The sequence below is a fragment of the Vidua macroura genome, chromosome 23 (assembly GCF_024509145.1).
Source record: "Vidua macroura isolate BioBank_ID:100142 chromosome 23, ASM2450914v1, whole genome shotgun sequence".
NCBI classification, from domain to species: Eukaryota; Metazoa; Chordata; class Aves; order Passeriformes; family Viduidae; genus Vidua; species Vidua macroura.
This window is the reverse complement of record NC_071593.1, coordinates 2,987,971-3,002,638: the sequence shown is the minus strand read 5'-3', so window position 1 is coordinate 3,002,638 and position 14,668 is coordinate 2,987,971. Positions and strand designations below refer to the sequence as shown.

General features: G+C 53.7%; 1 protein-coding gene across 2 annotated transcripts; it reads right to left on the bottom strand.

The window, feature by feature from the left end:
* Positions 1-1,013: 1,013 nt before the first annotated feature.
* SLC2A1 (solute carrier family 2 member 1) lies at positions 1,014-13,836 on the bottom strand. 2 transcript variants are annotated; one of them, XM_053997791.1, is made up of 11 exons: positions 13,766-13,836; positions 9,066-9,158; positions 5,688-5,848; positions 5,324-5,564; positions 4,832-4,994; positions 4,565-4,752; positions 4,369-4,473; positions 4,164-4,265; positions 3,732-3,935; positions 2,547-2,738; positions 1,014-1,822 (listed from the first exon to the last, which is right to left on the bottom strand). In XM_053997791.1, exons 1-11 carry the CDS (start codon positions 13,781-13,783, stop codon positions 1,820-1,822), a joined length of 1,470 nt encoding a protein of 489 aa, XP_053853766.1. In that variant the 5' UTR covers positions 13,784-13,836; the 3' UTR covers positions 1,014-1,819. The 2 variants fall into 2 exon arrangements, with proteins under 2 accessions (XP_053853766.1, XP_053853765.1); XM_053997790.1 differs by having other exon boundaries at positions 1,014-2,738.
* Between the last annotated feature and the right edge of the window lie 832 nt (positions 13,837-14,668).

Genomic DNA, 14,668 nt, shown 5'->3' with positions numbered 1-14,668 from the left:
GGGAAGGGAAAACCGCAGGTTCAGCCACGTTCCATTCCAGAGGGTGGGATAAGGCTGCTCGGGGTGCACGGCACAGGCCTGGGGAAGGGCTAGAGACCTCCCAACACTCTTGTGGGAGATGCTGGTGGTCTCTCCACCTCATCAGGTGTGGAATAACCACCTCCATGGGGTGGGAGATGCTGGAAGGGGCCGGAACGATCATCTCCAAGGGGTGGGGGGCGCTGGAAGGGGCTGGAATGATCACCGCCATGGGGTGGGGGATGCTGGGGAGCTGTGCCTGCTGGCACAGTGCCCCAGGGCACAAGGATTTGGGTCACCAGGGATTTGGAGCTTGGTCATGGCTGTAATCCTTCCAGTGCTCCCAGGCTGAGCCTGCAGGGCCGTGCGGCTGCTCCGAACGTTCGACAACAAACCCAGCCTGGAAATGAAGGTTGTGCAGGGCTGAGCATCTCCTGGAGCCAGGAACAAAACAGCAGAGTGAGGAGAGGAGCCCTGGGCATAGCAAGAACATTCTGGGGGAGCTCTTAAAGACACTACAAGAGTGATTCCTACAACAGCCATACCCTGCAGGGCAAAAAGCTGCTTCAATAAATAGAAAAAAGCCTGAAGTGACCAAGATCAGCATTTCTTTGCCTGAAAGTGTTCGGGCTTGCAGCTCTCACCCCTTCCCAGCTTGAGGGGAAAAAAACCAAATCCATGGAGCAGCAGCAACCTCCTCCCTCCCTCCCCTTGCTCACAGCATGACCAAGGCTCTGTCCTGGGTAAGAGGAGCAGGTTTGGGATCCACAGGGCACAACAGCTCCAGCCAGGTCCCCCCCGTGATCCCAGCCCAGGCTGCTCCAGGCAATTAAAATCTGGTTGTACACCCAGAGCAGGTATTTTGCAACCAGGTGAGTCGTTCCTGTGGTGGAAAAGCCTTGCAGGGACACGCACTCCCAGACACCCCCCCCCCCACCCCCTGGCAGGGCAGGGAAAGTTTGGCTCGGAGAAATAAAGGCACAGGACACTGGGGCTGGGTGGCTGCTCACATTCTCCTTTATTGTTCACACCACACACCTTCCCCTTGGCACTTCACTGCAGGGATTTGCTTAAAAACCACACACCCCCCCCCCCCCCCACAGCTTGGTGAGGCTGTGCCACAACCAACTGAGAATGGGCATTTTTAAAGAGATTTATTTTATCCCACCCCCCACCCCCTTTATTTTCTTTCATGTGTGGTCAAGTGTCATCACTTCCAAACCAAACAAATACATTTTAAAAAAGATACTATTTAAAAAAAAACAACAAACAAAAAAACAACACAAAAAAACAACCCTCCCTGTGGCTTTGGGAATGTGCCAGGAGCTCCCACACCAGCTGCACTCAGGGAAATGCTTTTTTTTTGTGTGTGTTTTCAGTTTTGTTTGAAAAGGACAGTATTTTTTCATGTGTATTTTTTTTAATATACTACAGCCTGAAATTCAGTGCAATAGATACAACTACAGTGCAGAACTATACAAAAGTCATCCTAACCATGTACAAGCTTTTTTTCTTAGTTGCTATAGAAACTATAACCTTTTTCTGTACCTTTTGTATGCATTATACAGTGTGAATATACTCCAAGAATATTTACAGTACTTGGCTTGTCAAATCAGAAACGCTATAACTTAAATGTCTACTATTAACAACCATTGAACAAAAATATATATAATATAAATATCTTCCAGTCTATACACAGAGCAGGAAACAGCTGTATCCATGCGGTGCTGGATTTTGGTGAGTCCTGGCATGGGGGTGGTGATGGAGGGGGATGTTGTCGTGTGCGGCTGCCGCTGGCGCTTCACTGTCGGGCAAATATTGCCGAGATTAATCCCAAAATTCAACAAGAACACATCCCCCCCTCTCCCGTTTTCCCCTCCCAGCTGGAATTCAGGCGAAAGGAGAGGAGCCTGCGACAACGGATTGACCTTTCCAACCGATCCATCCGGACGGCTCCGTCCTCCGCGCTGCCCCGGGCGGGAGGTCCCCGTCCACGAACCCACCGCAGGGCTTGAAATCAAGGAGACTTTAAAAAAATGACTCATTTTCTTGGCAGGTTTTTTTTTAAAAAAATATTAGATTTAGTCAATTTATGTGATTTTTTTTTTTTTTCCTCTACGATTAGAATGTTAAAAAATAATAAGTTTCCAGCTTTTTAAAAACTTCCTCTACGTGATTTTCCGTTAAATAACTATCGCGTCGTCAATAAAAAACAGGGAATGGCCCTCCTGCTGGTGGGGGCTGCGTGGCTGGGTTTTAAAACACCTATTGGCTTTGAAATCTTGGACGCGAAACCAACTAAAAAATTAAATAAAATAAAACTCGTTCCTAGCAGAAAAAAAAAAAAAATAATAATAATAATAATAAAATAGGTCAGTCTGTCCCCAGTAAACCACTGGGGGAGGCTGGAGAAGGGGTGATGGAGCCAGACCCCCCCCACCACTCCCTCCTGCCTGGGGTCTGTACAAAGTGTTTTAAAAAGTCCCCCCGGGTCCGGGGGGCGGTGGCGCCGGGGGTCCAGGTTACACCTGCGAGTCAGCGCCCAGGCTGTGGAACTCGTCCGGGGTCTTGTCGCTCTGGCCACCCCCGCTCTGCCGGAAGCCCGAGGCAATCTCGTCAAAGGTCCGGCCTTTGGTCTCCGGCACCTTGAAGTAGGTGAAGATGAAGAAGAGCACGAGCAGCACCGTGAAGATGATGAAGACGTAGGAGCCACAGAGTTGCTGGGATTGAAGGGAAAAGGGGAGGTGAGCACATGGATGGAGGTCACAGGATCATGGAGTTGTTGAGGAGCCCTCCAAGACTGAGCCCAACCACCAACACGGCACTGCCAGGTCCACCCCTAACCCATGCCCCCAGGTGCCACATCCACATGTTTTTGAGCACTTCCAGGGATGGTGATTTCACCTCCCTGACCACCCTTTCCATGAAGAAATTTTCTCACTATTCAATCTTAACCTCCCCTGGCACAGCTTGGGGCTGGGTCCTCTCTTCCTGTCCCTGTTCCCTGGGAGCAGAGCCCAACCCCCCCCGGCTGCCTCCTCCTGTCAGGAGCTGTGCAGAGCCAGAAGGTCCCCCCAGAGCCTCCTTTGCTCCAGGCTGAGCCTCCCCAGCAGGTCCTGGTGCTCCAGACCCTTCCCCAGCTCTGTTCCCATCTCTGGACATAGAGTGATTGGCCATAGTTGAAGGACCAGCTGGTACCACCCTGCCCACACCTTGCCATGACCATGCAAAACCCAGGTCCTCCTTTTCAAGGAACATCTCGAGTTGCATAAGAAACACTGAGTTGAGATCCTCCTCCAGCCCCAAGTCCTTCTTCCCAAGGGATCTTAACCCAACCAAACCACCTCAGCCTAGGTTTTAGGGCTCAACAATGTGGCCCTGGAATTCAACACTGGATCCAGCAGCAGGATTTGGCACCAAGATTTGACACCAGGGCTCCACACCTGAGATCCAGCACCAGGAACCAGCAGCCAGATCCGGGATTTGGCAGGAGGATCCAGCAATGGGATCCCACACGGGGATCCAGCATCAGGATGTAGCTGGACACTGTTTCCATCCCCGATCCAGAACTGGGATCTGGATCCACCCTGAACCAACACAGTCTGACAGGCTGGGACTGAGATTCCCCTGGATTGCTGGGATCCTCTGGGACTCCCAGATCCCCATGTCCCCAGCCACATCCCCCACGCCCCCAGTACCCCAGCCGTTATTACCGCAATGTACTGGAAGCCCATTCCCACAATGAAGTTGGAGGTCCAGTTGGAGAGCCCAGCCACGGCGAAAGCAGCGGGACGGGGGCCTTGGCTGAACAGCTCCGCCACGATGAACCACGGGATGGGGCCTGGGCCAATCTCAAAGAAGGCCACAAACCCAAAGATGGCCACAATGCTGAGGTAGGACATCCAGGGCATTTGGTCCTAGGCCAAGGGAGAGGGAGAAGGTTGGTGCCATGAAGGGGACATGGCACCTGGACACCTCAGCTGGTGCTGGCACAGGAGCCATGAGCTGGAAACTGGAATTCTAGGAGCTCAGGAGAGATGTCACAATGGGGACTGAGTGCTCAGCCATCGCTTCAAGGAGGAATAAGTCCTTCCTCCTCCCCAACCATCCCTCCTCCTCCTCCTCCCAGCCTCCCCAGCACTCACCAGCAGCGTGAGGGCGATGGTCATGAGAATGGCACATCCGGCCATCCCTGCCAGCCCAATGAGGTGCAGGGTCCTGCGTCCGGCTCTCTCCACCACGAAGAGCTGTGGGATGGACATGATCCATCAGCACCTCCCCAGCCTGCAGGAAAGGCACCTTCTCCCACTTTCCCTTCCCACCCCCCACTCTGGGGGAGCCAAAACTCACCGAGACCACCGTGAAAGCTGTGTTCACCACGCCAGAGCCAATGGTGGCATAGACAGGCTGCTCTACCCCCGACTTCTCAAAGATGCTGGTGGAGTAGTAGAAGACCTGCAAAGGGCAGGGAGGTGCCCCAAGTCAAGCCCTGGAGCTGTAGGTGAACCGAGCTGACCCCTGGCATTCAGACCCCACCCAGACTGACCGCGTTGATCCCTGAGAGCTGCTGGGAGAGCTGCAGGACGATGGCGATGAGGATGGGCTGGCGGTACATGGGCGAGCGGAACAGCTCCATGATGGTGACCTTCTTCTCCCTCATCATCTGCCGGCTCTCCTCCTTCATCTCCTGCAGGTCACTGCTCACGTCCGTCGTGCCTCGCAGCTTCTTGAGGACTGAGAGGGAGAGGTGGGGTCAGGAGATGTCGAGGACCCTCCAGAGTGCCAGGATGGGCCCTGCAGAGGGGTCACTCACCACTCTTGGCTTTGTTCTCCTCGTTGCGGTTGATGAGCAGGAACCGGGGGCTCTCAGGGGCGAAGGGCAGGATGATGCACTGCAGCAGGGCAGGAACGAAGATGAAGCCCAGCAGCAGCGGCCAGAGAGAGTCGTTTCCCATGATCAAGTCCAAACCAAACACCTGAGGAGGAGTAGAGGGATTGAGCCACCATTCCCAGCTGGAAAAGTCCTGGTTAGACACAACTCTGCAACTCATGGTGTGCTCCAAGCTGGAACAGCCATTGGAGGGACTGCTGTGCTACTTCCAGGCGGCCAAGAGATGTTAATATCACAATGCTACCCATCCCAAACCTTCAGATTCCACAGCATCGCTACTCCCACTGAGCTCCAGCTTCACCCCTCCCACCCCAGCTCCACGTGACAGGTTTTCAGATCCACAGCACCTTGCATCCCAAGGAGTGTCAGGATCAAAGAAAGGGGGAACCCTTCCAAAAATTCTCCAGTGCTCACCTGTGCAATGAGGATGCCCAGGACGATGCCAAGCTGGTGGAAGGTCCCCAAGGCTCCCCGCAGGGCAGTAGGGGACACCTCACCCACATACATGGGCACAAAACCCGTGGTGAGGCCAGAGTAGAGGCCAATGATGAAGCGGCCAAGGATGAGCATCTCAAAGGAGAAAGCCATCTTGGAGAAGCCCATGAGGACAGCTGACACGAAGGCAAGGATGTTGGACATCAGCATGGAATTGCGTCTGGAGAGGGATGGAGGAGAGAGGTGAGGAGCACCAGGAGAACACCAAGGTCAGCCCTTACCAGTCCTGGAACGCCAGGGCAGGGTGAGGCAGCACAATCTCCCCACCAGGCTCGGAGCTCACCTTCCAAAGCGATTGACAAAGAGCCCCACAGAGAAGGAGCCGATCATGCCCCCGACAGAGAAGATGGCAACGGAGAGGGACCAGAGCGTGGTGAGGGTGGCGGGGCTGATGGGCTCCTCGTATCGGTACAGCCACGTGCGGTTGTAGAAGTCCTCAATCACCTGGAGAACGAGGAGAGAAACCCAACCCCGCGTCAAGCCCGCCCCCGCTCCAGCCGTGCCACCGGAGGGACGAGTCTCCGCGGCCACCGCGGCTCACAAGACCATGCGTCACCGGAGCCGGAGCTGCTGGCCAGGGCTCGGCTCCAGCCCAAGGGAGGGAACCTGCTGGGATACGTGGGGGAAATGCAGCCGGACGGGTTCTGGGCTCGCCCTGCCCAGAGAGAGACGGCGGGAGAGGCGCCAAACTCGCTGGGCAGGCATGGGGAGGTCACGCTGCTCCCCAGGGCAGGGCAGGAGCCAGAGATGCACTGGCCCTGCAGAGGAAGGGGAGGAACACAGGGCAGCTCCCATCCCCTTGGGTACTCGTGGAGTTGCATTTCCACGTTTTTCCCCCATGAATTCCGTAACACGAGATCTCTGCCGTGGTTCTGCAGGACCATGATGCCAACACCCAGCACAGGCCTCGGTTTGAAACACCAAGAACAGCCTAGTTTGTGAATTTTAGGTGGTTTTATACAAATTTTGCATCTTTTTATATACAAAATATATACTTTTTGTATACTTTTGAGGTATTTTTAAAGCTAGCCCATCACTGGTAGCTTCACCAAGTTCCTGTTCCTGCCCATGGCTGGGAAAGTGGCCTAAATGACCCCCTTAAGGTTCCTTCCAACCCAAATCCTTCGTAATACCAGGATTTAAGGGCCACCCATCCCCAGACCACCACAGCAAAGGGCTCCATAACACCCCACCAAGCCCAGCTGGAAGGAGCAGAAATTCCAGAGATTCCCTGCTTTGCTGGGCCTCAGGTGACTCCAAGATTTTGCTGCTCTGAATGGCTTCACTCCCAGTTCACTATTTACACCACTGTGCTTCACTTTCCACTTTTCCCATCAATCCAAGCCCAAACAGGAGCCCTGGCAGAGACAGCACAAGAAATATACACTGGGCTGGGTACAGGTCCCAATAATATCATTATTTTGCCAAGTCGTTCCTCTTCCAAAGCATGTAAACCATTAGAATTTTCATATTTAAGTGATTTTGTTCCCTTCTCTTTCACCCAGGGGTTTGGATGCTTTTCCCCCTTTTACCAGTATTCCCAAAATAATTCCAAAATAATGTTTGGATTATTGGAGAAGTCTGGGCTGGCTCAGGCTCTCAGTAGGCCCAGGGGTTACCTGAAAATTACAGCCCCTCCTGCCCCTTCCTCCTGAAAAAAGGAAAGATGCTTTGGAGAACCCAATGGTTTTTTGGTAGAGGAAGAGGTGAAAAAATGGGCTTAAAGGGAGAAAGGCAAAGAAAAAAAAATTGTTTTCCTCAAAACTGGGGCTTTTCTCCCCCTTTTCAGCTGAGTGTTGTGATGCATCCCCACCCTGCAGCTCCATGAATCTCAATACCAGTGCATCCCAAACCTCTGCCCAATGCATCCCCATCCCAACTCTGCATCTCTGGGCCTTCTCATCCCGACCCTTCACTCCAGTTTACCCCACTGCATCCCCATCCTGTGCCTCAATGCATCCTGAGGCATTCCTGTCCCAGTCCTGCACCTCCATGCATGCCCATCCTGCATCCCAACCTGCCCCAGTTTATCCCAATGCACCCCCACTCCAAGTCCAGCGCATTCCATCTTGCACAGTCACATGTCCCTATCCCAACACCACACTTTATGCGTTCCCATCCTTAAAGCTGGGATGACCCCCTGTGTCCAGCACATCCTGCTGCCCAGGAAAACCCTCATCATCCTACCTCCCTTCATGCTCCCACACGGAGCATCCCAAATCCTTCCCCTCAACACTGGTAACTTGTACTGCACCATGTGACTCCTCCTGGCCTGAGCCCAAGGGATTCATCCCCAAAATCATGAGGAAAACTGTGGCAACACCCATCATGAGTGTCTGGATTTGCTGGGGGCTGCAGGCACCGGAGCCGAGTCCCACGGGAAGCGCACGGCTAATCCCTGACCATCCATGTCACCCAGAGCAGCCAGCTGGGAGAGGATGGAGAGAAATCCTTCAGTCCAGGGAACCAAAGCTCCTCCTGGGATGTGGCTCTGACCAAGGTAGTGATCACAGCATTCCCTCTTGCCACGGTGCCAGAGCTCGGGAAAGCGAGGGCAGATGCCAGGGAGCAGTTCCTCAGTGCAATCCCAGGGATTCCCAGCTCCAGCAGCTCCAACGCTGCTCCATCTCCCAGGCAGTGTGCTCAGGGCCGTCCCCCATGTGGGACCAGTGCATGTGAAGGCAAGGAGGCATCGGGATATTTCAGGAGGCCTTCAGCAGCATCCTGCAGGCTCTGGGGGGGAGCTGCAGCCTTGAGCCCCAGGAACTGAACGTAGGATTCAATACTATGTAATGCAACACCTTGAACAAATCCCTGGCTTTTTTCCTCTTCCCGTACTGAGGGGGCCTGGGGAGTTTTTCCACAGGGTCTTCTATCCCACGAGGAGTTTTCTCAATGCTCGTGGTGACATTCCAGTAGCACTCACTGGGACGGGATTAAACTCTGGCAGTGGGATCCTGCCCCAGTGGGTTGAATTCTTTGGGGTGATGACACTTGAGGACAGCTTTGCTCCCACAGAGCTCAAGCTCCACACCTTATCCCAGCACAAGAGCTGTGCCCAGGGAACACTGCAAGCACCACACTGGAATTCTGAGCTTATTTTCCAAGTGCTTAACACCTCAAACAGCCACCAAATCTGGGAAAAGTCATGTTTTCCATGGACCACCGGTATCTACCAGCAGCAGGAGGGTCCTGGCAGTACATGAGGGGAGGACCCAACACCTCCTGCACTCCATCCCACTTAGAGCACTTCCCAGCCGACTCTCTCTCCTCCCAAGACATCGTGCCAGGGATGCAAAACCCAGAGCTCTTGGTCAGAGCAGCCACTCGGGATGACTCAAACTTTAATTAACTCCCAGACCTTCACTAAGAGCCGAGGTGAAAAGTTCCACCGGCCACACCCAGAGAGCATCCTGCAGGCACTGCTGGGATTTTTCCCAACAAAAGCGCCAAGCAAGGAGGAAACAAATTCTCCTGGGAAGGCTGGAGCTAAATAACTCCCTCTCAAATCCCATTACGGCCCTAAGCTGCCTAGTGGGATGTACTATTTTAGCCAGGCTGGCAGCAGAGGCTGGTTTGTTTTCGGACACGGGGTGAGGGGGGTGGAATTTTGCGACAGAGGGGCTGGAATTTCCCTGCGGAGGGTTCTGGGAGCACTCACCTTCTGCGGGGCGTTGATGACGCCGGTGTTGTATCCGAACTGGAGGGAGCCCAGCACCGCTCCTCCCACAGCCAGCATCAGGCGAGCCGTCATCTGCCAGAAAACAGGGAAAAGGGGTTCAATCTGTGATCCCCACGGCCCCGTCTCTCCCACCACAGCGACACCAGGGTGCTGCACGGGACACTGGGAAGGCGGCGAGTACAAATATTCAGAATAAAAGAGAAAACCCACTGGTTTTGGTGCCAAGGGGGAAAAATAATGACAAAAATGTCATTTTGGGGGTTAAAAAAACCCCATGGTTTGGGGGATTCCAGGAATTTCAGCCCTGGAGGGGGCCAGAGGTTTTATCAGGGCTCCAAGGGTCCCCTCGGAGGCTCTACGTGACCATCAGGCTCCGGGCCAGCACCGGCCACTCCCAGGCACGGAGGAGCCCCGCGCTGCCGGCCGAGGATGCTCTGGGAAGCCATCAGAGCCTCATTAAGAGTCGCTGAGCAAAACCCTGGTTAGCTGGCAAAGCCTTCCCAGGCCTCCTCTTCCTCCTGCCTGAGCCAGAGCAACAATCAGAGCCTTGTTTGGGAGCAGGGTCAGGGCAGGCCAGCGCTTGGGCCACCTTCGTTAGCGGCCCAATTATCCCAGGCAGGAGATTTTCCCGGCACTAGAACCAGGATCCGACATTCCCGCTTAATCAGCTTTGGGATGAGCCACGTGAAATTTATAAACTCCTTAATTTGAGGGGGGTGGGAGGGGTTTCTCCCTAAGTACCAACATGTCACCCCAAGGATGCTCCCAGGGTGTCTTGGATTAATATGCCCAAGGCATCAATGCCTCAGATCCCATCTAAATGAGGGGAGGTGACTCCAACTCCCCCCACAAGAAGGATATGTTTTATGTTTAAGAACCATTCTCCTCTTTCTTTTAATAAATAATGGATTTAACGCTGCTCCCTGACCTTGCCACTCCGGCCACCGCCTCCCTCCGCGTGAAAGTTCCCAGGGGAAAAGCAGAGGGAATGAAGCCAGGCCCGTTAATGAAGCTCATTAATTAGGCTTGGCCCCAGCACAACTAATCAGGGAGGTTTTGGCACTTGGATTTGGTTGGTGCTTCAGAGTAAATCCACCCCGAGGAGAAAACACCTCCTCTGTGTTTGGGAGGGCACAAACGGGCTGGGAAGTTGGTGGTGTCCCAAAAAAAGAAAACACAGAAAAAGCCCCAAAAATCCCACAATTCTAACTGGGACCTTATCCATCCCCCAAAAACCTGGGATGGGAATGCTAAAAGCACCTGTTACTTGGGGAAACCTTATTTTAAAATGAGGGATTTGGGGGATTTAAGTGAGTTTGGAGGGAACTGGGAGGTTTGGGGGATGGAGTGAATTTCCTTTGGTTTTGGGGGATCACCCTGATATGTTTGTGTCCCGATTTTGCCTTTTCCTGGCTAAAGGGCACCCCAGGAACTGCCAGGCGCTCCCCTAGGTAGGGCAGGCACAGGTGAGTCATGCCTCCAGGGATGGGGATGCGGCAGCCAGATGAACTTTGCTCCAGGAAGGTGAGAGGTAACAACAGCTTGATGCACCCACACCAGCCACTACCAAAAAAAAAAAAAAAAAAATTAAAAAAAAAAAAGAAAACTCATTTTTCTATTTTAACATTTGGAAGAAGGGAACATTTCATAGCTACAAAAAAAAAAAAAAAAAAAAAAAAAAATTAAATTCCAGCAGAAATGTATTTTCATTAAATTCCAGCAGTTTGAAGATATGAAATGGTAAAACTGGCAGGGAGTTTGCTTTTTGGAGGCTCCTCGGCATTAGCAGGGTCAGGGTGAGTCAGCTCCTCGCTCCCTTCCCAGTCCAAACACGCTGCCCCGGCTCCGATCCGGGAGCCTTTCGGCTTGAACTTCAACTTCGCCATTAAAGGCAAGTTTAATGGGGGGGGGAAATAATTAAATAAAGGGAAAAGTCGATTTTTAAGGGCAGCTTTGCCCAGGCAGCTCCTGCCAAATCCCACGTGGGGCTGTGAGATTTTTTAACTCCTTGCAGGAAAAAGCATCTTTATCAGGAATTTTGGGACAAATTCCCTCTTATTTCCATAAAATAAACTTATTTAAGCCTGGCTAGACCCCAAACTCCTGGTTTTATCCCTAATAAATTCCTCTATGTTATAGGAAAGACAGGTTTTAAATAAATTTATACTATTTGTTTTCTTTTTAGCTGCTTCCTGCTTCCTCCCCAGCTCCAACACGGAAGCCAGGACGCTCTGAGGAGGATCCAGGGGGCGCGACAGGGGCCCCCCAAATCCGCTGCCTTCGGCTCTACAACTTTCTATTTAACCCTTTATTTTTTATGCTTCAGCCTGGAAGCACTTCATGGATCAAGGGAATGAATAATCCCTTTAAAAGCAAAACAATAATATTAAAATATTAATATAAAGATATTGAAAGAGTAGCCCAGCAGGGAATTCCAACTTTTTTCACTCCAGCACAGAGGATTTTGGGATGTTGCTGCCTCATGAAAAACAAGGAATTCATCATTCCTTCTAAATAATATTTTAAAGAGTGTCCCAGGAGGGAATTTCAACTTCTTTGACTCCAGTGCAGGAGGATTTGGGCAATTTTGGGACGCTGATTGTTTCATGGATCCAGTGTATTAATAATTTCTCTAAAAGCAAATTAGCAATAACATGAAAAAAAAACCAAAGGTCCCAGGAGGACATCCCGGGGTTTTTTTTCACTCCATCGTGGAGGATTTTGGGATGCTGTCTGTCCCGTGGAGCAAGAAAATTTAGTAATTCCTTAAAAATCCAAATGATAGTTACGAAGTGGGTCTCAGGAGGGAATCTGGGGAAAATCCACATGACAAAGACACCACTAAAATGACCCATGAGGGTTTAAGGAGCAGCCCAGCGGCTGCTCCCGAGTGGCCCCATCGGGGGATGGAAGAGGGGCTGTGGGCAGTCGGTGCGGCCCCTTGCACGCTCATTTGCACAATCCCGGGAGCAAGGGCACATGGATAACAGGGCTGCAGCGACCTCCCAACCCGGGAAAAGCTCACACCCCCACCGAAAACCAGGAAAGGTCCACTCCAAACCCACAGGAGGGGATTTAAAGGCAGAGCGTCTGGGGGTCACGCTGTGGGGACCGGGTGGGATCTGGGCTGGGGGAGAGAAGAGAGGGAGCACCGGAGTGGCGGAATTTGGTTTTTTGTTTATTTTGCTTCCCTACTCAAAGGTCATCCAGGGACGACGACACAATCCCGGCGAGTTTTGCAACTGCGACCAGCACGGGAGGCGTTTTTGCATGGAATGAGCTGGGAAAAACACACGGAATGTGCAACGCCCCCCCACGCACAGACACACGTCCTGGGTTAATAATATTAATTATTAAATCTAAAGGGGGCTGGGGAGGGGAGTTTGTCCCCCACCTCCCAACCGCCAGCTGATTCCACGAAAAATACCTTTTTTTTTTTTCCATGCAAAACACACTCTGGATGGAAGCGTCACCCATCAGCACTCAGCAAATCAACCTTACAATTAATTACCTTCACAAAAATTAATCATTTCTAACCCAAATCCATCCAAGGCGGGCGGGTTACAGAGCTGGAAAAGCAGCGGGAACGCGACTCCGGCTCCATTCGGGAAGCCGGGAGTTAAGTGCGTCGGATTTCTTGGGTACGAGACCAAATTTGCGTTTAATTCCTGCCCCCATCACCGCGCTGCCGGCCGGCACGTTCCCGCTCCCACCCCCAATCCCACCACTCATCCTGGAAAACAGGCGCTGCGGCCCCCGGGGGAACCGCAAAAGAGACAGGGGGCATAGATATAGATCCCTAAATTCCAGAAAAATGTGTATTTCGTGCTCAAAATGGGGAGGAGGAGAGAGGAGAGTTTTCCAGGGGGGGAAATACCAAGAGGGATCGCTCTCGTCGCATCTTTAATTCGGATAAAATCACGATTTTGGGGTTAATTACACTTCGTGCCGCCACGCAGCCAATTTCCTAACACATTCCCCCCCCCTGCAAAAAAAAAAAAAAAAAAAAAAAAAAAAAATCCAAAACCAGTTGTATTTATTTGTATTTCCAGATGGGAGTTATCTGGGGGGACGGGAATATTTTGGTGGCTGGGATGAAGCAAATAGGGGTTGATGTCAGTGACCTGTTAGAATTAACCACCAGGATCGTTCTGGGCTTTTACCCCCCAGATTAAATCTCAATTAATTAATTTGGGATGGGCAGGGTGCTGGGGGATCCCGGCTGCTGCCGAGCGGCCGGGAGAGCTCAGAGCATTCAATAACTCGCAGTCTGCCATAAATCGGTAGGAATTGGGTCAGAAGCTCCAGGCGGGATGTGCCGGACCGACCCCAAACACTGCGGAGATCCGGGGGGGCTCCCCCGACCTCGCAGCCCCCAAAAGCCGCCTCGGCCCTTGCTGGGCTCCAGGGCCACCCAGACGGGGTCAAAAGGGACAGCACCGGGTCGGTCCATCGCGGTTCCGCCTTTCGGGAGCCCAAAAGCGGCCGCCGGGCGCGCTGCGAGCGGCAGAGCCGGCATCGGCCGCTCTCCGGGGAGGGCTCCGCTCGGGCTTCGGGCGCAAAATAAAGCGAAACGGCGATCGCGGCCGGCGGCGGCAGCCGCCGCGCGTGTGTGTGCGTGTGTGTGTGCGGGGGCGGCCCGCGGTTGTGTATCGCGGGGCCGGGGGCCGCGGGCTCACCTTGCTGCCGGTGTCCATGGCGGGGCCGTGCGGGCGGCGGGGCCGTGCGGGCGGCGGGGCCGTGAGGGCGGCGGGGCCGGGGCGCTGCGCGGGGCGCGGGGCCGGAGCGGCGCTTAAAGGGGCGGGCGGGGGCGGCGCGAGGCCGCGCGCGCCCATTGGGCGGCGGGCGGCGCGGGGGGCGGGGCCGCGCCGGGAGGGGGCGGGGCCGAGGGGGCCGCGAATGGGGCGGCGTGGGAAGGGGCGCGCGGGGGGCGGCGGCGCGTGCGGGGCTGCACGTGGGCGGCGGGGGAGGGGGGGAGAGAGAGAGAGTGTGAGTGTGAGTGTGAGTGTGAGTGTGAGTGAGTGTCCGTGTGTCTGTCCGTGTGTCCGTGTGTCTGTGTGTCTGTCCGTGTGTCTGTCCGTGTGAGTGTCCGTGTGTCTGTCCGTGTGTTCGTGTGTCCGTGTGTCTGTCCGTGTGAGTGTCCGTGTGTCTGTCCGTGTGTTCGTGTGTCTGTCCGTGTGTCCGTGTGAGAGAGAGTATCCGTGTGTCTGTGTGTCTGTCCGTGTGAGTGTCCGTGTGTCCGTGTGTCTGTCCGTGTGTCCGTGTGTCTGTCCGTGTGTCCGTGTGAGAGAGAGTATCCGTGTGTCTGTGTGTCTGTCCGTGTGAGTGTCCGTGTGTCCGTGTGTCTGTCCGTGTGTCCGTGTGAGAGAGAGTATCCGTGTGTCTGTGTGTCTGTCCGTGTGAGAGTGTCCGTGTGTCCGTGTGTCTGTCCGTGTGTCCGTGTGAGGGAGAGTGTCCGTGTGTCCGTGTGTCTGTCCGTGTGTCTGTCCGTGTGTCCGTGTGTCCGTGTGTCTGTCCGTGTGTCCGTGTGTCCGTGTGTCTGTCCGTGTGTCTGTCCGTGTGTCCGTGAGAGAGAGAGTGTC

Excerpts from the sequence above, each read along its gene's own strand:
- SLC2A1 (XM_053997790.1), bottom strand. Across the intron at positions 5,849-9,065 it reads TCATCAACGCCCCGCAGAAG|GTGATTGAGGACTTCTACAA; the intron begins GTGAGTGCTCCC and ends CTCGTTCTCCAG. Across the intron at positions 2,739-3,731 it reads TGGGCTTCCAGTACATTGCG|CAACTCTGTGGCTCCTACGT; the intron begins GTAATAACGGCT and ends CTTCAATCCCAG.